Source organism: Microcaecilia unicolor, chromosome 10, assembly GCF_901765095.1.
Source record: "Microcaecilia unicolor chromosome 10, aMicUni1.1, whole genome shotgun sequence".
In the NCBI taxonomy this organism is placed as follows: domain Eukaryota; kingdom Metazoa; phylum Chordata; class Amphibia; order Gymnophiona; family Siphonopidae; genus Microcaecilia; species Microcaecilia unicolor.
This window is the reverse complement of record NC_044040.1, coordinates 4,378,817-4,403,823: the sequence shown is the minus strand read 5'-3', so window position 1 is coordinate 4,403,823 and position 25,007 is coordinate 4,378,817. Positions and strand designations below refer to the sequence as shown.

General features: G+C 43.4%; 1 protein-coding gene across 4 annotated transcripts in view; it reads right to left on the bottom strand.

Annotated features, from left to right (window-relative positions):
• Positions 1-22,097, bottom strand: part of DMTF1 (cyclin D binding myb like transcription factor 1) — a 56,190-nt gene extending 34,093 nt beyond the window's left edge. For all 4 annotated transcript variants that reach the window (XR_003943624.1, XM_030216988.1, XM_030216989.1 and 1 more), the window contains exons 1-6: positions 21,973-22,097; positions 12,699-12,814; positions 10,089-10,211; positions 8,152-8,237; positions 4,254-4,368; positions 1,040-1,116 (exon numbers count right to left, since the gene is read on the bottom strand). Coding sequence is in view for 3 of the 4 variants with exons in the window: in XM_030216988.1 (XP_030072848.1) it covers positions 1,040-1,116; positions 4,254-4,368; positions 8,152-8,237; positions 10,089-10,211; positions 12,699-12,814; positions 21,973-22,001 (546 nt within the window). In the remaining variant the exon portion in view is untranslated. The remainder of the gene's footprint in view (positions 1-1,039; positions 1,117-4,253; positions 4,369-8,151; positions 8,238-10,088; positions 10,212-12,698; positions 12,815-21,972) is intronic.
• Positions 22,098-25,007: the final 2,910 nt, after the last annotated feature.

Here is a 25,007-nt window from a genome sequence, read left to right as displayed (position 1 = left end):
ACAGCAATCAGTTCACAATTTAGTTACTTTAGCCAAGTGCTCAGGCACTGAGAAAACTTGACTGTAAGAAAGGCCGGCCTTCCCCACCCACCAGAAAATACTCTCACATGGCCCCTCTGATCCACTACATTACTTCAACTTTCAAGGACGTGCAAAGAAAGAGAGAGTTTATCTATGGCTCAACAATCTAATGATGTTATCTGGCAACTTAGCTACCTGGATAAAACCGACGGCTGAAAACTGCCCTCTGCTGTGCAAGTACAAGTACCCCACCGCAAAGGCAGGAAACCCACAGGTAAAGCAAGTGCATAATCTACAGGTAGAAAAATACCTGCTGTGCTGGCCAAAGTGTTAATTCAGCAGGGACCGTGCCTTGAATATTTGCTGCAGGCCCAGAGGGTACCTGTGGGCTTGCAGTCAACACAGGAATTTTAAAAATGGCTCCTTATGCACACTTATTCAGACAGTATTCATTCCACACCCACCACTGTTACTGACCGGACAGAATCAAAGCAAACCTTAAATGACCTTCAAACTTTAACGGGGCTTAGAGGGCTGTATCCTGGCTGGTGTGGTGGGTGCAACTCTAGCCACCATACTGGTCTTTCTCTGCAGTTATTTACCATGTTACTATGGGGCTCATTGTCAAAGGACTTAGGCTTACAAAGTTACACAGTAATCTATGGAACCTGGTAAAGTCCAAGTGCTTTGAAAATGAGCCCCAAAGTATCTTTGTACGTCTAAGTGGCCTAGTGGTTAGAGCACCGGTCTTGCAATCCAGAGGTGGCCGGTTCAAATCCCACTGCTGCTCCTTGTGACCTTGGGCAAGTCACTTAACCCTCTATTGCCTCAGGTACAAACTTAGATTGTGAGCCCTCCTGGGACAGAGAAATATCCAGAGTACCTGAATGTAACTCACCTTGAGCTACTACTGAAAAAGGTGTGAGCTAAATCCAAATAAATAAATAAATACTTTGTAAATATGCCTCTGTATGTTATAAGATCTGCACAACATGACAAAAGGAAGTGTAAGAGGTACCTTTAAATACTGCTCAATGTTACTCATTAAAATATCGATTTCTTCTTTGGACCACATGCCCTGCTTCCATTTATGACCTTCCAAGAAGAAGGAAAAGCTATTTTATTTAAAGAAATATTTATTTAAAGGAAAAGTTTAGCTTAGTTTACAAAATGGCTGTGATTACACAAAAGAACCAGAAGTATTATTCAGCTAAAACAGTGGATGATTCTGAGCACAACCGTTAACTTTATTTTAATAGTTCAATCTGTTTATTAATTCAATAACAAAGTAGATGCATAAACAGTTCATTGGAATATCAACCAAAATATAAGTCCTCATCCACCATTATCCATAAAGATAGAAATACACATGCTTAGCAAGAGGCCTTTTTATTACCAAATCGGGACATAATTTAAGAACCAGTTTGATCAAGCGGAGTCTGAAATCAGGTAGATTTGTGATTCGCAAGGCAATTATTTTCTGTTCCATGGGTTAGATGAGATTCTGTACAAGTGACTTAAGAACAGTCATACGGGATCAGACCAATGGTCCATCTAGCCTAGTATCCTGCTTCCAGCAGTGGCCAATCCAGGTCACAAGTATTAATTTAATTCCGCAACACTATTGTGATAATGAAGCACATACATATTATGACTGCCTGCAAGTGTGAAAAAAAAAATGGAAAATGTAAGGCTGATATTTAAAAGGTTTAAGCTCCAAACTCAGAGAGATGTTTCCGATTAAAAATTCTACAAGGGCTGAATTCCTAAATGTACGCTGCTAGTTTCACTAGTCTCCTAAATGTAGAAACTTCAAAAGCGGGTGACAATAGGGGTGGGGAAAAAAGTATCTCAGGGCACCAATTGTATGCATGCATTTATAGAATACCAGCACGTATGCGCCTATGCGTACGTATTTACGCACACTGGGCTGGATTCAGTATGTGGTGCAAAAAACTGAGTCCGGGAAAAATTCACACTCAGTGGCTCAGAAGCAAAGACTTTCCAAATTGGAGTCTAATGATCAAATGCTGATAAAAACACAATTTAGCTTTGCACATAAGGATGGACAACTTGGAGGATACGGTCAGTCAGGTGCAATAATCTGTACTCAATTTTCTTAAGATGTTTTCACTGTCACCTTGAAAGATGTTTAAGAAATATCTCCTCAGGGTATTAAAGATGCCTGAATCCTCGAATCTGCCTCTCTTTCACTGGGGGAAAACGAAGCCCTGGGTCTAATTTGTTGAAGGCTAAGTTGGACTTAATTACTTCCCTTGAGAAGTCAGATGTGGAGGGGGGTTACTCCTGGCTCTGGCCTCTCACAGAAGGTACGGCTGCTAAGATAAGTCTAAGTTTCATTTCTTAACAGTAAGATTTGTCTCTTTCCCAATATATCTCGTCTCAACCAGAACAGGAAACTATTTTTGTCGATAAGGCCACGTTTACAACAGCTGGGTGCTTCCTTTGTGGTGTTGAGACGTTCCTGCAACCGTACTGTAAAATTTCAGGGGGTTATGTACGTCTTTTTGATCCACGTAGGCAGCTTTTCTAGCCAGTAAGGTGGTGGTCTCATCTCTGTCTATCCAGCGATTGCATTGCATTTTGAATAATGTTTGTCTGGTCCTTATTTTCTTTGGAAAGTCTCCCCCTTGGGTTTCAGTTCCCTTATAGGTGCTAATGGAGTGTTCAGCAGAGGGTGGCATATTTCCTTTGGGAACCTTTGTTAACGAACCTGTGATTACTTGTTTCTCTTGCATTTCCCTTGTAAGTGTACTGCTTACTGTGACATATGATAATCATCATATAAATAAAATTTAAAATTAGGTAGAGAAACATGTTTTAATTCCCTGCTCTATACCAATGCTTACCTTATCTGTATATCTTATGCTATATTTTTTGAACCTTCCTTACAAAAAAGAAAAAAGATATGTAAAAACTCCACACATAGAGAGTGATTTATAATAGGTGGCCTATATATTTTTTGCCTCTTCTATAAAGAAAATATAGATGCCTACTTGCCTTTATAAAATCAGCTCCTAGAATAATCCCTGCTAGTAATGTATTTTATAAAGTACATGTGACGATCACAGCTCCAACCCCTGGGAATGCCCATGCATGGACTGCGTAAAAGTTTGCTTGTATGTGCACATATACCTGTGCAATTTGATAATCATATTCCATGTGTAAAATATGATTTACAGACAGTGGAGAAGTAGCCGAGAACTAGAGGAACCCAGTTCAAATCCCACTGCAGCTCCTTGTGATCTTGGGCAAATCACTTAACCCTTCACTGCTTCATGAACAAACTCAGATTGTGAGCCCTCCAGGGACCAAAAAATACCTACTGTACACCACTTCAATAGCTTTCGGACTTGAAGGTAGTATATAAGAAATAAAATAAAAATAAAATAGAATGCTTGATAAAATTACCCAGAGAGAGAAAAACTTAATGTTACTGCACTTAACAGATATTAACATAACAATAAACTGAAAAAATATCTAATAATGAGGACTCAAGATAATGAATGAAGAGGATGCATGAACAGCAGAGGAGTCTGTAGTGAGTGACAGGAAGTGCATTACAGGAAACTGTGTATCTTCCAAATGAAGTAATTAGGACAGTGGTGGACAATGATTGTGTGGCAGGGTAAACTCTTACCCCCTGATATCGGAAACTATTTTTACAGGCCAGGAACTGATCCTTTTCGCCTAACCACAGATATTCAGCGGGAGATAACTGGTTATCTCCTGCTGAATAACCCTGTTAGCAGCTAGGTGGTAACTAGCTATATCAAGTGAAGCAGCCGGTTAGGTGCAGATGTTCAGCGCTAAACCGGCTATGTTGAGTGGTCAAAATAGGCCGCTTAAATAGCAGGTCTATCTCTGACCGCTAAGATGTTAACTGGCTAGTGCTGAATATCGGCATAGCTGCTTAACTTTTTAGTGTCCAAAATAAACCCCGATATTTCAATATCGGTCACCACAGACGGAACAGCATTGAAAATCCGGGCTAGTGCCAACTGCAGCACTTAATGTGGGTTGCCTTCCATGGACTGAATATCGGTCCTTTAGTTACAATCAGTCCAAAACTATATCAATTGTCCTATTTACCTAAGAGAATATGACATGTTTCCTACAATACATCCCAGAAAAGCTTCGTATGTACCCTTTTCATAAGCAAGACGACCACTTTAACACGCAATCAAGCAATATACAAAGCAAGGTCCCACCTTTGTTGGTTAGCGAATCCTTATCTTCTTTGGTTGTGAACCAGGCTTGACTGACTGCTGGGATGTCTTTACTGCCTAACGGAGAAATTTCATCTAGTTGCTCATTCTGGAGGATCTTGAAGAGATAAAGTGAAAAAGAGAGTTTGTGAGCAGTTCTTCAAGTCTCTGAACTCTGAATGCATCAGAGCTTGTGGCCTGGAGTTCGGATTTGGATAAGCCAAGTAATTAAACCTAAAATCCATATCCAAATGAGAGTCAAGAAACAGAAATAAGATTCTTGTTTAAGGGAGAAATGCTTCCCCTCTGCTGTGCAACACAGATCCTTTAGTCCAGTGGTTCTCAGCCCTATCCTGGGGAACCTGCAGCCAGTTGGGTTTTTCAGGATATCCCCTAGGCATGAGAGAGATTTGCATGCCTGTCACCTCCATTATATGCATTAGGGATATCCTGAAACCCAACCGGCTGGTGGTTTCCTAGGATAGGGTTGTGAAACTTCTTTAGATCATCTGGATACAATAGGTCTTCCTTCTTCAAGAGGAAGATGACTTTAACCTGTTAGCATGCTTTACTTTATTCCGACTTCATTCTGCTTTGATATAGCACAGAAATTATATGTACAGACTGCGCTTTTAATAACACAAGTGGCGCAATGCTGGTTCTCTACTCAGCCAGTGGCTATATTAATGACTGACGTGTGAACTGAGCATTTCTTAACACTTACATTACATTCACATATTTTATATTATTTTCACTACATTTAGGGGTATGTTTACTAAGGTGCATTACATTTCTATGGGCGCGTTGGTATTTAACGTGCGTAAACCATTTACGCACATTAAAAACGATAACGCGCCCATAGTGCACCTTAGTAAACATAGGCGCAATTGTTTAAAATACCTAATTATGAGCTGTTAAAGACGTATTGGTAATTTATTTCCCTTAGTGTTTTTTGTTTTAAATCTGTCACACACACATCCTAGTTGCCTTTGTTCTTTCAATGCATTTTGTCGGATAAGCCCAAATTTTCTACCTTAGCAGCTGCAGTTATGTTCTGCCACTGAGAATCGGATTTTAGACTTTTCATTGTATTTTATCTCTGTAAACCGCTTAAACTTTTATCTATATAAAAGCAGTACAACATATTAATTGAATCCAAGTTCAAGGGGAATTGCTTGCAGGTATGGTAGGTGTTTCCCTGTCCAAGCGGGCTTACAATCTAAATTGTATGTGAGGGAATAAAGGGTGAAGTGACCTGGCCAAGGTCACGATGTTGGCAGGATTTGAATCTTGGCTTCCCAAACACTAGCTATTCCTCTGCTTCTTGGCTAATTTTGAATCTCTCAGTAAATCTAGTGAATTTTACAGAATCAGATTTCATTATAAATATCTGTTTTACCATGCAAATTAAAACAAAAACACCCCCACACATTAATACCCACAGGACCAACATGCTGCATCATCTTCTCAGTGACCGCATTTGTGGTAATTTCATTTAGCTTGCTGTCATGTGTGTGACAAATGAAGACACCTTTTATGCATTTTTACAACACAATGCTATGGCATTTCTGTATTTCTGTTTGTAGTGGAAAGTGTTATTTCACATGATACTGCTCCTCTTTTAGGAAGATCGTGGTCTTTCGAATCACATCCTTCGACAGGAAGCAGAACGATGCCGATTTTCTGCCAGGTTATCAATTTGGAATCATTCTCACCTGTTCCCTTTTCTCCACTGAGGCCAGAGAGGAAGATAAAGCCCATCGCTGGCCTTCACACTGTAACCCAGTTCCTTATTCTTCTTTTCTTAAGAGAATCACCACCCTCACAGCAGATGTAATCTGTGCAGGTGAACACCTGAATTTCTCTGGGGAAATCATGAGGCATCATAGGAACCCAGTCCAGATTTCTACTTCCCCTTTTCTGCCAATACTGGACTTCAGTAGGAAATATTCCATTACTTAGACTTCCTAGAGAGCAGGCAAAATGGCCTGACTGAAAACTGCCTTTTTCAAATACAGGTAACACTACATGCAGCTGCCACAGGAAAAAGAGGTGATCTTGTGGGAATGCTCAGGTCAGAGGACCAAAACAGTGCACAATTCAATTTTCAAATGCATGAGTGCTTTTTAGATTCTAAATCTGAGCTCAAACTGAATTACATACAGGCACGATACATAGTTCTCTGACCCACTGGGAACAGAATCTAAGTTTGTATCCGAGACAATGAAAGGCTACATGACCTGTGCAAGGTCACAAGGAGTGCGAGTAGAAAAAAGTGAGATCTGAACCCTAATTTCCCTGATTCTCAGCCCATGGCTCTGACCATTAGACTATTCCCTGAACTAGCATCTGCCCAAACAACTTTAATGTCCAGACCTTATACTTCCTAATTAAAAACAAAGCAAAACACGAGTAGTTTTTGTCTGAAAATCTAAGCAAAACACATGCCTTAATGGGGTCCATGAGGTTTGCTGCTTGAAAATCACCCCCATTATCAGCCAATACTCTAATAATTTAGCACAGCCTGAACTTAATAGTATCCAGAAGAGGTGTTGTGAAGACTTCCAGAGCAGGACAAATCTTTATTGGGTCATCCAGTTAGGAAGTAAGAAACACTCTGATAGTTTTCAATTATCTGTCAATCAAGTCACAGTAACTGATTAAGGAGGGAAGTTGAAAAGGGCCTTAATGTCACACTGTTGGCAGTGTGAGTCATCAAAACAACACAGGAACATAAGAAGCCACACTTTTCCGTTCTTCTCTGTCCAGAAGAGGTGTTGTGAGGACTTCCAGAGCAGGACAAATCTCCATTGGTAAGTTATGTGCTGAGAAATTGCTTTTAAACTTGGGAAAGGTAGATTTAGAGTTAAATAGGTTATCTCAGTGTCTTTATTTTTAAGTTTCTCTACTTATTCAGCAAAGGCAACTTAAGAAATTTAGGGTTTTCTTTGTTTAGCATTTAGAGTCTCTATTACAGCTGTTAAGGGACTATTCTAGAGTTTACCATAGCATCAGTGTAGCAAAACCCTAGTTTAGAATTTTAACTTTAGTTTGCAGCATGGCTTCCCCCCCCCCCCCCCCCCATAATATAAAACCCTTTCCCAAACGAACAGTTTTAAAAACATGAACTTTTGCCTCTAAAAGGTACAACAGGGCCTAACAATGAGCAACTTTAATAACCCCTCACACTATCACCCTTTACCTCTCAAACAATAACTGACTTCCACAACCCCAAGGAACCCTAATCCATTGTGTTAAAATGTCCAGGGGTATAACGTACAGCCTGCTCTGTATGCCCTAGCGGGGGGGGGGGGGGAAGAGAAATAAGTCCTATGAAGCACTGTTATGATATTTTAATCTATGAATGAATAATAAGTCATCAACAATCTCAGGTTTCAGTATAGCTCTCCTGTTTCCACAGTCCTTCCTGTAATACAAAATGTCTTCTCAGAAGACGTGCTGGTAGCAGGAATGCACAGGATCCCCCATGCAAATTTTGCCAGTTGTTGCCAGCACTTTTGCTTGTTTTTCCAAAAAAATTAAAAACATGGTCGTCTGCATCACTCGAACATAAATTGTCCAATTCACTAACAGTCTTCAAAGTAGGGAATGACACGGGGCCAAAGTTTGTCCCTGTTCCCATGGTTACTGAGGGTCCCCATCCCCGTGTCAGAGTACCAGGGGCATATGGAGTTAGCATCTCAGTCTTTTCTAGCTGTCAGAGTGCATGTGCGATGCCACTATCGACTGTGCAATCACTTACTACCAAACATGCATTTTCACCACCTTGTTTTCTTTCTCAGGGATAAAGAGAACAGGAAAGTGTTAGTAAATCTTATGCAACTCTGTCTATACATGCCAGATTTTCTATAACTGATTTGAGCACGGATACATACTGTACCTGAATCTGTGTCACCGTCCCCTCGTTGTCTGCTACCTCAGCGGTAGCAGTCATGGTCACCTCGAAACTCTGATCATTCTCTGAAACTGCAGAACATAAGAATTTGTAGCGTTTTTACAGATGGCCCCTCATCCCATCACATATAGAACCTTGCAAAAGTATTCACACCCTTGTGGTATGAAAGCTGAATGCTGCATACAAGCTCCAAAAGCTACTGAAGGTGATGTACATTCAGGTACAGTAGTTTTTCTGTCCCTGAAGGGCTCAAGGTCTGCGTTTCACACCCGAGGCAATGTCTGAACAATAAATTCAAGATGCAGCAAAAACAACAGAAATTTGTTTCACTGATCTACACACAAAAAAAAAATAGGAAGCAGCCTGTGTGCTTGGTAAGCCCAAATGAAACAAAGACATCGAGGTGGTCAAAGGATGGTGGAATAACAATCGGTGAATTATCAGAAAAGCTTTACTGTGAAAAGAAATCCCCAAAATTGTCTGCATCAGGAGTCTAAAAATGCAAACACACACGGCTGATCCCTTTGGTAAAACTGAGCCTGAGAGAGGTGGGTGCTGCTACGCCGTTATGATTTGCCTCGTCAGAATTTGCCGAAGCTCTGAGGCTTATGCTTCGATGCTCCTTTTAGTTTCCCCCATATCGACAGGTTAAAAAGGAAATAAGAGACTGCAACACACATCTCACCCCATGTCACCACCTTCCAGGCTCCTCTCTATTTCTGAGGAGGTCCTTATTGAATATCTCTGTAACTGTTTTTTCACTTGAAAGTGTAGCATGCGTAGATCAGGGAAACAAACTCCTACTTTAACCAATTTTTTAACAGTACGTCTTAGATGGCAGGAGTCTGAAGACTCGACAGGCACTGCAGCTCATTACATCATGTGTACGCTCTTTTTTTTGTACCGTGTTTTATATGTTCACATTAGAAGAGGACATTTTAAGAGTCTGTTGGTGTGACCTCCTCCGAGAAGGTGTCCAGTTCTGGAAGCCATACCTCTAAAAGGATAGAGAGTGGAGGCAGTTCAGAGAAAGCCCTACGTGATGAGACACGAGGACCTAAATAAGTATCATCAATATATATAAATGGCGAGTGTCGTACTCACTCACAAATGCGCAGTAGAGACCCTCTCTGCCCCGCCCCCGTGTCAATATGTGATGACGGGGGCGGAACAGAGAGGGTCTCTACTGCGCATTTGCAAGGGACACCGCCGTCGCTAACGCTCCCCCCACCCGGAGTCGCCGCCACCACCCACCTTCCACCCGGTCGGGCCCTCGCTCCACTATTGAAACAGCGAGGGCACGCAGCACACAGCTCTACTGAGCTGCCGTCGGCCTTCCTTCTTCTTCTCTGCCTGTGTCCCGCCCTCGACGACGTTACGTCACACGAGGGCGGGACAGAGGCAGAGAAGAAGAAGGAAGGCCACGGCAGCTCAGCAGTAGAGCTATGTGCTGCGTGCCCTCGCTGTTTCAATAGCGGAGCGAGGGCCCGACCAGGTGGAAGGTGGGTGGCGACGGCTCCGGGGGGGGGGGGGGGCGAACTCGGGGGGGGAGCGGCAGTGGTGAACTCGGCGGCGGGGTGGGGGGCCTTTCAACCCCCCCTTCCTATACTAGCCCGTTTTTACAGGCTGAACGGCTAGTATCCTAGAGGAGAGGGAGTGGGGAATAAATATAACATCAGCTAACTTAACTTATGCTTGTCACAGATTAGACCTACTGGGGTAATTTTACTATCGGTTCAGCAGGAGACATCCTGAATAGTCTTAGGACACAAGGGCTAAGCAGGAAGTCACTCTTTACAGCAGTATTCTGGAATCCATCTTCCTTCCTGCCTGCCGGGTCCCTGCAAGCCCAGAAAACTGTCTGGCATAATGTCTCTCTGTTTATAATAATAGAAGATTGCATTTCTCCAGGAAGAACTTACTTGGAACAGCAACGACTGAAATGCAGGGAGTGGCCTCATCAATACTCTGATCATCCTCCGATGACAAGCGAAGTCTCTTCTGCGGGGGCTCTGCACTGTCTTCCGAGTCTGCTTCATCGGCTTCTACAACAGCAGCAGAAACATCCAAAAGCAGTAATACAGAGGCTGAAAGGGAAAATCTGAGGAAGAACCAATCTGGTCTGGAAAGTTCAGATAGACGTAGTTTAATGGGACAGAACCAATATGGATTTTGGCCACAGGGAGTCTTCCCTCACCAATCTGGTCATTTTATTTTTAAGAAGTTAATGAACGTTTGGTTAGAAACATAGAAATATGACGGCAGATAAAGGCCAAATGACCCATCCAGTCTGCCCATCCTCCATAACCCTTAACTTCTCTTTTTCCTAAGGGATTCCACGTTTGTCCCTGGCCACTGTTGGAAACAGGATGCTGGGCCTTCAGTCTGTCCCAGTATGGCAAAACTTATGTACTTATTATGTGCTCAGTGCTGTTACCGTCCACCTAACTGCTTTTAGAGAAAAACAGAAAGAGTGAGATGCATGCAAACACACACACACACACACACACACAGTGTCCGGAACAGAGTGAGCTCCCTAAACATTTTGCAAAAACCTTGAACTTGCACCGAATTAATTAAACTTTTATGTGCACAAAGTGACATCTAATGGCATCACTGACACCAAATTACCCTCATCCCATTTAAGAGATTTTTAATTTTTTTACAAACTGCTGTCACAAATCTCACTCTCAGACATGATTTAGGGGGTCTTTTACAAAAGTGTGCCAGCAGTTGCTTCCATGTCTGTCTCAATAGCAGGCAATGGATTTTTCCTCCAGGAATTTGTCCAAACCTTTTTAAAACCCAGATACGCTAACCAGTGGCGTTCCTAGCGTGGATGGCACCCGGGGTGGATCGCCGATGCGCCCCCCCCCCCCCTGCGAAATGACACCTTCCCCCCTCCCCGGTGAAATGACACCCCCCCCAGGTGCACGCCGCTGGGTGGGGGGTGCCGCGGCGCACACTTGTGGGCTCCGACTTTGCGAACTTCACTCGTTCGCTGCAGCTCCCTCTGCCCCGGAACAGGAAGTAACCTGTTCCGGGGCAGAGGGAGCTGCAGCGAACGAGCGAAGTTCGCGAAGTCGGAGCCCACAGGCGCGCGCCACGGCACCCCCCAGCGGCGTGCACCTGGGGCGGACCGCCCCCACCCTGGTATGCCACTGACGCTAACCACTGTTACTACATCCTCTGGCAAAGCGTTGATTGAAAAAAATATTGAAAAAAAAATACACCACTCAGGATTTTGTAGACCTCAATCATATCTCCCTCATCCGTCTCTTTTCCAAGCTGAAGAGCCCTAATCTCCTTAGCCTTTCCTCATACGAGAGGAGTTTCATCATCCCCTTTATCATTTTAGTCACTCTTCTTTGAGCCTTTTCTAATTCCGCTATATCTTTTTCAAGATACGGTGACCAGAACTGAACACAATACTCAAGGTGCAGTCGCACCATGGAGCGAGACAAAGGCATTATAGTATTTTCAGTCTTATTTATCATCCCTTTCCTAATAATTTCTAGCATCCTGTTTGCTTTTTTGGCCACCACCGCCAATAGGTATCTACACGTTAGTGTACCTTTGTAAAAGGGGCCTTACCTACTTACTCACTGTCATCATCCGTGATGCCATTGCACGTTGATAAACAAACAAAATGTTGTGAAAAGAAGATCGTGTTTTAATTAAAAAACCCAAGACGTGAAAAAGGATACGGCACTGAAAGAGTAATGGCAGAATTTCCTACATTCGGACTGTTCAGGTTGAAATTAACTGTGTTAGAAACTCTTTTGGGTAGTGTTATTTAAAATTTGACACTTCAGTAATGTTAAAGTGGACTTCTACTACATCACAGAAAATTGTTTGAAATAGACGTCATTTTGTACACGTGAAATTTTAATTAATTTGGTGCAGGTTTGCGGTTGTTATTGCAAAATGTTTAGGGGACTCACTTTTTTATCCCCAGAGTGTATGTGAAAATAAATAAGAAGATAAGAATAGCCATAGTGGGTCAGACCAATGGTCTATCCAGCCCAGTATCCTGCTTCCAACACTGGCCAATCCAGGTCACAAGAACCTAGCAGAAACCCAATATATATAAAATGTATTTATCTTACCTACATTCACACATGGTTATCCGATGCAAAGATTAGATATGCTAAAAATGTACTTATTTTATAAACATTTCTGTGTTTGACAAAAGAACCTTCAAGGGGGCAGTATACAACAGGGGGTCAAACTAATGTGTAGCAACCAGGAGAAAGAGCTTAGGTCCAACGATATCAAGGTAGGAAACCAGTGCAGTCAGAGGGATGTGGGAGTGCAGAGAAAGAGGAGAATGAGTAGAAGAAAGGAGGTGGTAATCACCAGATTCCACAACCCTGACAGGCATAGACAGGCTGGAGATGGTCCAGAGAGAGAGTCTACACCAAAGACCATCTTGGCTATTCAACGGCTTATTGAAAACGCAATGTGCAGTTCTGACATGTTGCACATAAATACATATAGTTGTAACCCAACTATCAGTAACTCCTATGTACCGTTTTGAGGACAATGAAGAATAAGGTTTCCTTCCGTGTCTTGGGTCAAGGTGACAGAATTCTTGGATTTTACTGTCACTGTGTCAGACTCTTCTTCAGCTGTGCTCATACTCAACCTACAGAAGGACACAAACAAGCAGTATTATTAGAAAGAGATCCTGCCCAGAGGAGGGTGGATTTTAGGCAACTAATTGGTTTGTAAAATAATCTACTTACTATTAAACTTTCTGCAATGTATTTATTTGCACAAGCCCATAGCACTTCTGCAATATCTAGAGAATAACAAGGGACGGGGATGGGGAGAGTCTGCGGAGATGGAGACATACTTTGCCCCTGTTCCCGTGTCATTCTCTATGCGGACGACGATGTTTTCATTTTTTGGAAAAAAACAAGCAAATGCGCTAGCCAAAACTGACAAAATTTGCATGGGGGATCCTGTGCATTCCTGCTACCAGCACGTCTTCTAAGAGGACTTCCTTTTTTTTTAAACCATTATTGATAATCATCAAGAATACAGCTAATATAAGGTACAGATCAACAACTATCAAAAAAATTAAACAAATAAAAAGTCCCCCAAATCCCACCCCCACAGGGGTTCTCTCCCCTCAAAGTGCTGTTTTCAGTAGTACTCCTAAGAATAAAATCCATGAAAACACAGTTCAATCACCATGAATTTTGTGAGTTGCATCTCCATCTTCATTTTCTATTGCAGGAAGGACTGTGGAAGGCGGGAGAGCTAGTCTGATTCCTAAGATTGCTGATGACTTATTCATCCACAGACTACAAATCATAACAGTGCTTCAGAGGGCATTTTTGTCTCCCGCTAGGGCATACAGATCAGGTTGTGTTTTGTTCCCTGGACATTTTAACAGGGTGGATTAGGGATCTTTGGGGTAGTAGAAGTCAGCTATTGTTGGGGTTGGACGGGTACAGGGTGGTGGGGGCGGTGGTTATTATAGTTGCTTACTGTTATTGTTTTCTATTTGTAACTTATAAACAGTTGTACAGAATATTGTTCCTTTTATACTTTAATAAAAAGATTTAAATATTTAAAAAGATTTAAATATAAAATCATAACTGTCTGAGGCTTGTACAGATAGACCGCTATTAAATGGACTGGAAAAATTCCTCATTTTTAGGTATAACTTGTCTGGAATGTTTTTACGTTTGGGGAGCGTGCCAGGTGCCCTTGACCTGGATTGGCCACTGTCGGTGACAGGATGCTGGGCTAGATGGACCTTTGGTCTTTCCCAGTATGGCACTACTTATGTACTTATGTAGGACAGGGCCTGTGGGGACATGGCAGGGACGGAGACATGGCAGGGATGGCGACAGAGCCCACGGGGACATGGCAGTGACGGAGACAGAGCCCACGGGGACATGACAGGGACGGAGACAGAGCCCACGGGGACATGACAGGGACGGAGAAGGAGCTCATGGGGACATGGCAGGGATGGCGACAGAGCCCACGGGGACATGGCAGGGACGGAGACAGAGCCCACGGGGACATGACAGGGACGGAGACGGAGCCCACGGGTACATGGCAGGGACGGAGACGGAGCCCACGGGTACATGGCAGGGACGGAGACGGAGCTCACGGGGACATGGCAGGGACGGAGATGGAGCTCACGGGGACATGGCAGGGACGGAGATGGAGCTCACGGGGACAAACTCTGTCCCCGTGTCATTCTCTAGCAGTATCTTCCCATGCAGACCTGTCATGTTTCTACATCGTGTAAATGCCTTTTACCTCAGGAGTCCATCTCCCGTTCTCCCGAGCAAATGTAGACGCTCCCGCCCAATGCAACGGGAAGCAGGTTCCCTTTCATAAGTTTGAGTGCCTTGCAACACGCCACATACCTCTCTGCTGAAACCCAGACTACTATGAGGCTCATTTTCAAAGCACTTAGCCTCCCAAAGTTCCATAGAAACCTATGGAACTTAGCCTCCCAAAGTGCTTTGAAAATATGCCTCTATGTATGCAAGAAGACCTGTGGAAGCACACCTTCCTTTTAAAATCTTTGCAATGTCTCTCCATGTCTGTAACACAAACAGGCTGAAATCTCAGCAGGCTAATGCTTCCTACTGCTGATCTCACGATGCATTAGATCAGTGGCAGAACTGCTGACCTGTGAGACCTGAACCTGCTTGTGGTGTCAAAACAGAACAGTCAGCGGTGGGAAGGTCTGCTCCTGACACAGATTAACTGGGGGAAGAGGGCTCAATGAAGAAAGAAAGAAAGAAAGAAAGAAAGAAAGAAAGAAAGAAGAAAGAAAGAAAGAAAGAAAGAAAGAAAGAAAGAAAGAAAGAAAGAGAAGATAAGAAGTGAAATGGGAGTATTCAGATGACAGTATAGGAGATGATGGAGGGAAGGATAGAAAGGACTAGCTACTGGGTGGGAGGAGAGGGCAAAATGATCCCTGAAACAAAGGGGAGTGAAGAAAGAGTACCAGCAGTGGTGGGAAGGCAGAACATCCAAAAACATCAATCCACCACCAACGATAAAACAATAGTCCAATTCTAGAAGCACATTGGATCAAGCACTTAACTTACTTAATATATTTAAACCACACTAATGTTAATACAAATTTGAACAGCTCTTCAAAAATATCTGCGGGATACCCAATGATGCCATATGGTATTCTGATGTCAGTGTGATTTAAAATTAGGGCAGGAAGTACCTCTGTAATTCATTTTTAATGTAAATTAATAATTAATTAATCACACTGCAGCAGCTCCTGTCTCCTCCGCTCTCTTCCACTCCCAACCCCTGTCCTCGGTGAAATCCAGCATCTTTCCCCCGCCCACCTGTGATTCAATATCACCCCCCCCACACACACACACACACTCCAGTCTATTTTAAAAGGTTGTCTTTTGTTGGTCCCCGGCAATGTTGCACATATAATGCCTGTGACCCATCCTGCCCATGCAGAAACAGGAAGCAATATCAGAGGAGGTGGGACGGGTCAGAGGAAAAGTTTCAGAGCAGGCTGCGGGCAGGGTATATGCAACGCTGCTGGGGACCAACAAAAGACTACTTTTAAGATAGACTGGCAGGTAGGTTACTTTCAGTGTGTGTGTGGGGGGGGGGGGGGGGTGGGGGGAGGGCGGCAGATGCCGAACCCCAGATGGGAGTGAGCTGCAGACCTGCGAGCACAACTACAGGGACCACCGTGGAAACAATGACCACGAGAAGAGCTTGGTGCTTCTCACCACCAAGTTTGTGTCGCTGCTCATCAGGGTAGGAAGGGGGGGGGAGGGTCAGAGAGGGAGAGAGAGCCCTTACGCCAAGCCCCCTCCCTGCCCGTCTTCAAGTCTTTGCTTAAAGCCCACCTCTTCAATGCTGCGTTCGGCACCTAACCCTTACCGTTCAGTGAATCCAGACTGCCCCAATTTGACTGCCCCTATCGGACCGACCTTTCACTTGTCTATTAGATTGTAAGCTCTTTGAGCAGGGACTGTCTCTCTTTGTTAAATTGTACAGCGCTGCGTAACCCTAGTAGCGGTCTAGAAATGTTAAGTACTAGTAGTAGTAGTAGATAATGGACCCCACACAAGAAAGAGATAACAGGACCAGGGGGAAGAGGAGAGGGAGGGAACTAATATAGTAACACAGTAGATGATGGCAGATAGGCCTGTACAGTCCATCCAGTCTGCCCAACAAGACAAATTAATAGCATAGGATATGATGTGATACTACATATGTATACTTGGATCTTGATTTGTCCTTGCTACTTTCAGGGCACAAACTCTGCCCAGCATTGACCTTCACTGTGGATAACACCAAAATCCCACAAAATAGGTGAATTACGTTCACTCTGCATTGTCTCATAAGAAATCAAACTTTTTCAGAAAACAATTAAGTCTTTTAGGGTCTTTTTTTTACTAAGGCGCAGTATTATTTTTAGCATTTAGCGTGTGTTAATCATTAGCAAGCACTAAAAACCCTAGCACACCTTAGTAAACGGGGCCCTAAAACTTTTCGAAAAGAAATATATGTCTGAATTTTCCAAATTCCAAAGGTAAGTTCTTTCAAGATTTCACTCCCTGATATAGAAAAGAAGACTAAGGACCTCTTTTACTAAACCACTCACTGGGCTGCTGTGCATTTGCAGTGCCGGGAATCGCTAGCATAGTTTTCGGGCTGAACAAAAAGATTACGAGAAATCAACATAATTGAGTAAACGGCTAGAATTATCTCCATATAGAGATTTATGTTATTAAGCAAGCCAGTCTAAATTTTATCTTAGACTCAACAGGAAGTCAATACAATGAATCAAAAGTAGCAAAATCACAGCTTATACGTTTTATTTTATTATTAGGATTTATTTACTGCCTTTTTGAAGGAATTCACTCAAGGCGGTGTACACCAGTCAAACATAAGCAATAGACAATTATAGCAGTAAAAATATTCAAACAACAATACAAAGTACAGCATAGTATACTACTTACAATACCAACACACTACACAATAAAACATTGTAAGACAGAACAGGGTGTAAGCAAAGATGGGACATATAGAGGCATATTTTCAAAGCACTTAGCCTTCCAAAGTTCCATAGAAACCTATGGAACTTTGGGAGGCTAAGTGCTTTGAAAATGAGCCCGATAGATAGATGACAAAGTAACAGGAGTAAGAAAATAAGGTCACGTTAAAAGAGAGTTGCAAATGAGGTCACAAAGGTGCCTGAACATTATCTTGGCTAAGGCAGGCATGGAAAAGCATGTTCTGCTATAATATGTGCAGCTGGTGTCATTTACTTCTTCCGTTAGCCTGGTTGAAAAGACCAGCTTTCACCTGCTTGCTGAAGTAGAGATCTTGTGTTAAGCGAAGCCTTTCAGGGGTTAGTTTTGATCATACTATAACAGGAATAAACCTCACTCCTTAGCCAGGAGATGTGAAGTATGACCTGTCTCTCATATTTACTGCTAATGCTCACCCTAAAACTTTCCTTTGTAAAATTACTTCTCATGCAATGTGCTGCCAAATACATGTCTTTTTTTTTGGGGTGGGTGGTGTTATCCATAAACTACATAAAGGACTAGATTCAATAAATCACACCGAAAAATCAGCACAGGAAAAATTAGGTGTCGAGCACTATACTATAAACACAGTAACATAGTAGATGACGGCAGAAAAAGACCTGCACGGTCCATCCAGTCTGCCCAAGAAGATAAATTCATATGTGCTACTTTTTTATTTGTACCGGTCCTCTTCAGGGCACAGACCGTATAAGTCTGTCCAGCCCTATCCCCGCCTCCCAACCACCAACCCCGCCTCCCACCACCAGCTCTGGCACAGACCGTATAAGTCTGCCCAGCACTATCCCTGCCTCCCACCACCGGCTCTGGCACAGACCGTATAAGTCTGCCCAGCACTAGCCCCGCCTCCCAACCACCAGCTCTGCCACCCATTCTAGGCTAAGCTCCTGAGGATCCCTTCCTTCTGCACAGGATTCCTTTATGTTTATCCCACGCATGTTTGAATTCCGTTACCGTTTTCATCTCCACCACCTCCCGCGGGAGGGCATTCCAAGCATCCACCACCCTCTCCGTGAAAAAATAAAGGGTATCAGCACTTTACAGAATAGCGCCTAACTGCCTAATCCGTGTTTAACTTAAGGTGCCTGCATGTACTCCTGCTGCTAAATTAGGTGCAGATTGGGTGCATTCTATAAAAATGCGTGTAAATCAAAGGAATGCCCCCTAAACATGTCCTCTTGAAATTACGCGCTACAGGAGTTACGTACACATAACTCCCAATTAAGGCCAATTAATGCCAATAATTGGTTGTTAGCAGCCAGTCACTGATTAATGAGCCCATCAGCAGCAATGAAGCTGCTTGGGCAAATCGGCTATGAGCACCTTACAATCCAGGGGGAAAGAGGATCTGCATTTAACGAGCCTTTTATAAAATACTGAAAGGTCCAAGTCTGGATAAGGCAAAGTGACATTTAAGCCCATGCATTCAAAATCAATAGAATTTTATAAAAGCCTTACTGAATGTAGAATATTTTATAATATGTACATAGTAAAAATTCAAGTAGTGGATTGATCAACACTTCAAACAAAGAAACTCTAGGATATGGAATGGAAGATAGTAAATTCACACACATTAAATTTCTTATATCTTTTTTTCTAAAAAAAAAAAAAAAAAAAAAGGAGGAAAAGGACCTCAGTTAGCTGCGACTGTCTTTCCTAAATAAAGAGCAGGCAAAGGTGCAATTAGGTAGACATTTATGATTTATATACAGCCCACAGTTTTCTATCATTGGTCTTAAAAACCCTTCACAATATTTAATTCATAGTAACATAGTAGATGATGGCAGAAAAAGACCTGCACGGTCCATCCAGTCTGCCCAAGAAGATAAATTCATATGTGCTACTTTTTTATTTGTACTGTCCTCTTCAGTGCACAGACCGTATAAGTCTGCCCAGCACTATCCTCGCCTCCCAACTACCAGTCCCGCCTCCCACCACCGGCTCTGGCACAGACCGTATAAGTCTGCCCAGCACTATCCCCGCCGCCCAACCACCAGCCCCGGCACAGACCAAAACATAAACATAAATTCTTCTCAAAGCTTCTTAACAAGGATGAATATATACTGTGCGTGGAAAAAGTCACTTAAAATGACAGCAGGAACAGTCCCAACTGGGAGCTGTTTCACCTCGTAGGGTTCCTCGGGGGAATCAGCTCTCTGCCAGCAATTTGTAATGATACCCACCTGCCGCCACCTTTGGGCCGACTGTAACGCCTGTGTGTGGATTTAATCTTATATTCCATATCTTGGAGTTTGAAGTATTGATTGAGCCATTACTTGAATTTTTGGCATGTTCACATTTTTAGTGGTTTTCCTTTTTTTTGCATAATATGTACATAGTACCATACAAAAATACACACAGCAGAAGCCACTGTAGGTAAAAGAAAGCATGTATATTTATTTTTTGCATTTGTATCCCACATTTTCCCACCTATTTGCAGGCTCAATGTGGCTTACAGCGTTCTGTTACGGCCTTCGCCATTCCAGAGTAAAAGATAGTAACTGGTGTTACATAGAGAACATAAGTGAGATAATAGAATAAAGCAGTTAAGCAAACAGATATAGGGAGAAAACAATTCAGAATCAATATAAGGTAAAGTGTGGTGATACGTTTACAATTATTGATCAATAGCAGCATCACCCTAACAGTTAGAACATTTAGGTATTGCCATTTACAGGTAGAAACAGAAATGTTGTCACAAAGATATGTAAAAATGGATAATTTTAAAACTGAAACTTCTGCAATTTCTGCCCAAAGAGAAAGCACTAATTCCCCTCAAATTCTCCTTTTGCAGGCTTCAGCTTAAATCAGAAGTTAGCTCAAAGTTGTGCATGACTCCAATTAGGTTTAAATGCAACTGGGGAAATATATATGCACAGAATGTTATGATGGGATTACCTACAATACACCTGCTTGAAAACTGTACACAGCTGAGGGATGGAGTACAATATGCATTACAGACAGACTGACATCCACTCTCCTAAAAGAGTCTGCACCATTTGGACACATCACTAAGGACATTCGTGGGACAAGACTTTTTTTTTTTTTCCCAAATGACAAGGACACGAAAACTTCCTGGTTGGGTGCCCTGTACATAAGAGCAGGGGCCCTTTAAAAGGCAGTTTAAACGTACGAATCCCGCTTAACCCCTCTAAAACCACCTCCTGAGCATTTCAGAAGGTACAAGGCTACATGAACATTTTCCTTCCCAAAATTATTATTATTAGCATTTGTATAGCGCTACCAGATGCACGCAATGCTGAACACCTGATACAAAGAGCCAGTGCCTGCTCAAAAGAGCTTAGAATCTAAATAATACAGACAGACAAGACAGTTACGGGTGAGGGAAGTAATGGGTGAGAAGGAAGGAAGGGACAGTTGAGTAGTGGCAAGGTGCTAAAAGCAGCAGTGAAAAGGTGTGTTTTAAGCATAGATTTGAATCCAGGCATAAGGTGCCGTGAGAGAAAAGGAGTGAAGCCTGGAGTTAGCAGTGGAGGAGAAGGGGGATGACAAGAGAGATTTGTCCAGCGAGCGGAGTTCACGGGGGAGGAATGTAGGGAGAGATGAGAGTGGAGAGGTAATGGGGGGGGGGGGGGCTGCAAAGTGGATGCATTTAAAGTTTGAACTGTATACGGAAGCAGACAGGGAGCCAGTGAAGTGATTTGAGGAGTGAGCTAGTCAGTGGCGTGACCAAGGGGGGGGGGGGGGGTGGTCCGCCCCGGGTGCATACCGCTGTGGGCTGGGGGTGCCGCGCACCTGTCTGCTCGTTCCGTGCTCCTTCTGCCCCGGAACAGGTTACTTCCTGTTCCGGGGCAGAGGGAGCATGGAACGAGCGAAGTCGACAGGTGCGCGCGTGGCCCCCCTCCCCCCAGCAGGTAAAAATGCACCCGGGGAGGTGGCCTTTCGCCAGGGGGGGGGGTCGTGTTGCACCCGTGGGGGGGGGGGGGGGCTAATTGGCGATCTGCCCCAGGTATCAGCCACCCTAGGAACGCCACTGGGGCTAGTGTGGGTATAACGATTTTGGCGGAAAATAAGTCATGCTGCAGAATTTTGGACAGATTGGAGAGGAGAGAGGTGGTTGAGCGGAAGACCAGTGAGAAGTAAATTGCAATACTACTAACCTACTAACCTATAAATGTATTCACTCTGCTGCTCCCTAGTATCTCTCCACACTCGTCCTTCCCTACACCCCTTCCCGTGCACTCCGCTCCATGGATAAATCCTTCTTATCTGTTCCCTTCTCCACTACTGCCAACTCCAGACTTCGCGCCTTCTGTCTCGCTGCACCCTACGCCTGGAATAAACTTCCTGAGCCCCTACGCCTTGCCCCATCCTTGGCCACCTTTAAATCTAGACTGAAAGCCCACCTCTTTAACATTGCTTTTGACTCGTAACCACTTGTAACCACTCGCCTCCACCTACCCTCCTCTCTTCCTTCCCGTTCACATTAATTGATTTGATTTGCTTACTTTATTTATTTTTTGTCTATTAGATTGTAAGCTCTTTGAGCAGGGACTGTCTTTCTTCTATGTTTGTGCAGCGCTATAGAAATGCTAAATAGTAGTAGTAGTAGTAGCAATAGTCCAAGCGAGAGATGAGGGACGAAGGAGCCACCAGAGAGCAAAGGAAGGAAATGCTGGAGGAGGCTGAGGACTGACAGTCGCTGTCACACACAGTCACTCACGCGCTCGCTCCCGGTACCTTCACGCTCTCCCCACGGGCTCGCGCTCACCTGGACGTCGGCGCCGCCGCACTAAACATCTCCCCCTCGCCGGGCTGAGCGGCCCCCCCCCGAGCGGTAGCGGCCGGGAGGGGGGAGAATCCCCCTCCGACGTCCGCAGCAGGCCGGTCGGTCCCCTTGTGATGACGTCAGGAAGGCCCGTCCTCCTCTGATGATATCACAGAGCCGTCGGGCGCCTCGGGATGACGTCACCGGCAGGAGCCCATTAGCCGTCTGAAGCTAGTGGGCGGAGCCTGCCGCCATATTGAGTGACCAAAGATAATAGCGACCTTTGAGGGTTTATATTGTTTTGCATTCTTTCCTAAGGAGGGGGAGGGGGAAGAGCTCTGTGAAAGGAGGGGAGGGTTATATTAAAAAAATGTGTGGTTTTTATTACATTGCTCAAGAGCTTGCTTTAGTATTTGCAGTGCTGTGTTGTGCATTTCACTTCTGCACTGTTTGCTGCCTTTTCATTTTTGCATATGATGACAATAAAGATATTTCTACAAAAAAACAATAGACATCCACAACATCTACTTGCCAAAATATTAACATGTTTTTCATTATCATGCTACCCAAGATCCTTTCGCTATTAGTAAATGTATATTTTCTTATATATTTTTTTATTATGTTTGCTTGTTAAAATACTATCATGCTCCATCATTATCATGTTACCCTAAATCCTTCTGTTAAATTTCTCTCATGTATTTGCACTACTCATGATGTATTGTGAGCCACATTGAGCCTGCAAAGAGGTGGGAAAATGGGGGATACAAATGCAACAAATAAATAAAACACTTATGACTGCCATGTGTGCTGCATCTGTAAAAAGTCTAAAGCTGTCCCAGTTGGATAGGCAGTGCCTTAGGTGGAGGTTAAAGGATATTTTTAACAAATGTATGACAACTTTTTAAAAATTATTTTTTAATTATTTGAAAGCTTCCCTTCAATCATGAAATAAAATTGAAAATCATTAAAACACCATAATAATTATTGTAGCTGGTAGAAACAGCAGTAATAAACTTTCTACATTTTCTGTTCAGTTTTCTACGCTGTTCTATATCATGAAGCAATACATGGCCACATCTCAGTGAGGATATCCTGTTCCTGATGGGTTCATCTTAATTGTTGTAATATGCCTTTGGAAGCCTAGTGTTATAAAGATGGAATATATTGAGATTAAATTTAAGTAAAACTAAACTCTCCTTTTCATTGGGGCACAAGGAATCACATCTTCACTTCCAGACAGGGCTACAAGATAATTTCTAAATATTTGGAGACTCTCTCCAATCTCCATTCACTGTCAGACAGGTAATCTTCAAACAGAAAAAATTGCAGTGATTTCCCTGGAGCAAACAGGAAAATCATTTACAAAGTCACAAAGAGCCCAGACTAATATGTAAAGATCTGCAGGCTGATATGAGGATTCATATTTCAACATTAGGAAGAAATTCAATGGGAATGTTGTTTCTGGGAGTAAGCCTCTGATCTCTGAAAAGAGCATTCTTCCTGCCTGAAGTTCGCCAAAGGCATCTGGACAGATGAGTAAAAAATTGAACTTTTAGGTCACAATAACAAAGGTTTTCTTTGGAAAAACAAACACTGCCTTCCATAGTAATAATCTTATCTGGGCTGTCAGACCTGATGGTGGAATTTGCTGCATCAGGACCTGGACAGCTTGCATCACTGACAGAATCATGAATTCTGCTGTATATCATCAAATTCTAAAGGGAATGGAACTTGATATACTGCCTTTCTGTGGTTACAATCAAAGCGGTTTACATATTATATACAGGTACTTATTTGTACCTGGGACAGTGGAGGGTTAAGTGACTTGCCCAAGGTCACGAGGAGCTGTAGTGGGAACTGAACCAAGTTCCCCAGGATCAAAGTCTGCTGTACTGACCACTAGGCTATTCCCCCAGTAGGAGAATTTCAGGCCATTTAACTGTGAACTGAAGACGAGTTGGAAATGGGTCATGCACCAAAGCAATGATCATAAACGTTAGAGGCCAGTCAAGTTTCAGGTCACAAGTATCTGGTAGAATCCCAAAGAGTAGCAAGATTCCATGCACCTGAGCCCAGAGGCAGCAGTGGCTTTCCCCATTTCTATCTCAATAGCAGACTATGGGCCTCACATGAAGTGAGCTCTTCATGCATGAAAGCCCTCAAATGTCACAGAGCTGAAACAGTTCTGTGTGGAAGAACAGGCCAAAACATTCCTCAAAGGCAACGTCAGAGACTGATTAGGTATTCACAGGAAACAGGGCTGGCAGTACCATCAGTGGACTAGGTGGTTGCCTGGAGCACCACACTTCAAAGCGGGTACAGCAGAAATAGCCCCCCAAAAGCACATGTAGTGGCAGTGCTCAATTTCCTTTCAAGCCCTGCCTGTCTCCCAACCATTACTGTGGATGCACCACTGCCACCTCTCCCCTGGACCTATGCTGGTGGCAATTGTCATAAACAGAAGAGAAGCTGGAGCAGGGCACTCTGAATGTCCAGCCCTGTGCAAACTGGAAGACTGTGTCAACAGAGGTGGTGGGATACGGCTGGACATTCAGAGTGCTGTGTGCCTTTCACCTTTGGCAATACACCAGACTGCTCATGCTCTGCTGTAGAAGGCAGAATTATTAGATGATCCCATGCCAGTTATACAGCAGTCTCAGCTAAAGAGGCAAATACAGCAAACTCCTCCACAGAATTTCTTTGGTGTCCATGTGGAAAGCACCAGAAGGCATCTGTGAGCCCTTCTGCCCCACCCCTCATCCAACTACACCATTTCCTGTTTATCTTAAATAGATTTTGGTGTTTGCTGATCTGATCCTGACAGTTTATATCCAAATATAGAATATGGTCCCTGTTTTCAGCTAAATTACACTCATTAACCTAACTATGAGACTTTAAATCTTGTTTCTGATTCTCCCCAGGCTAGACTGCAAGCCTATGGCGAAAGACTCTCTTACGAGTATGTGCATAGCACTGAGTAACCCTTGTCGCACTATATGAATTTTATAGTAATAGACATAGTAAAAGAAAGTATTCAC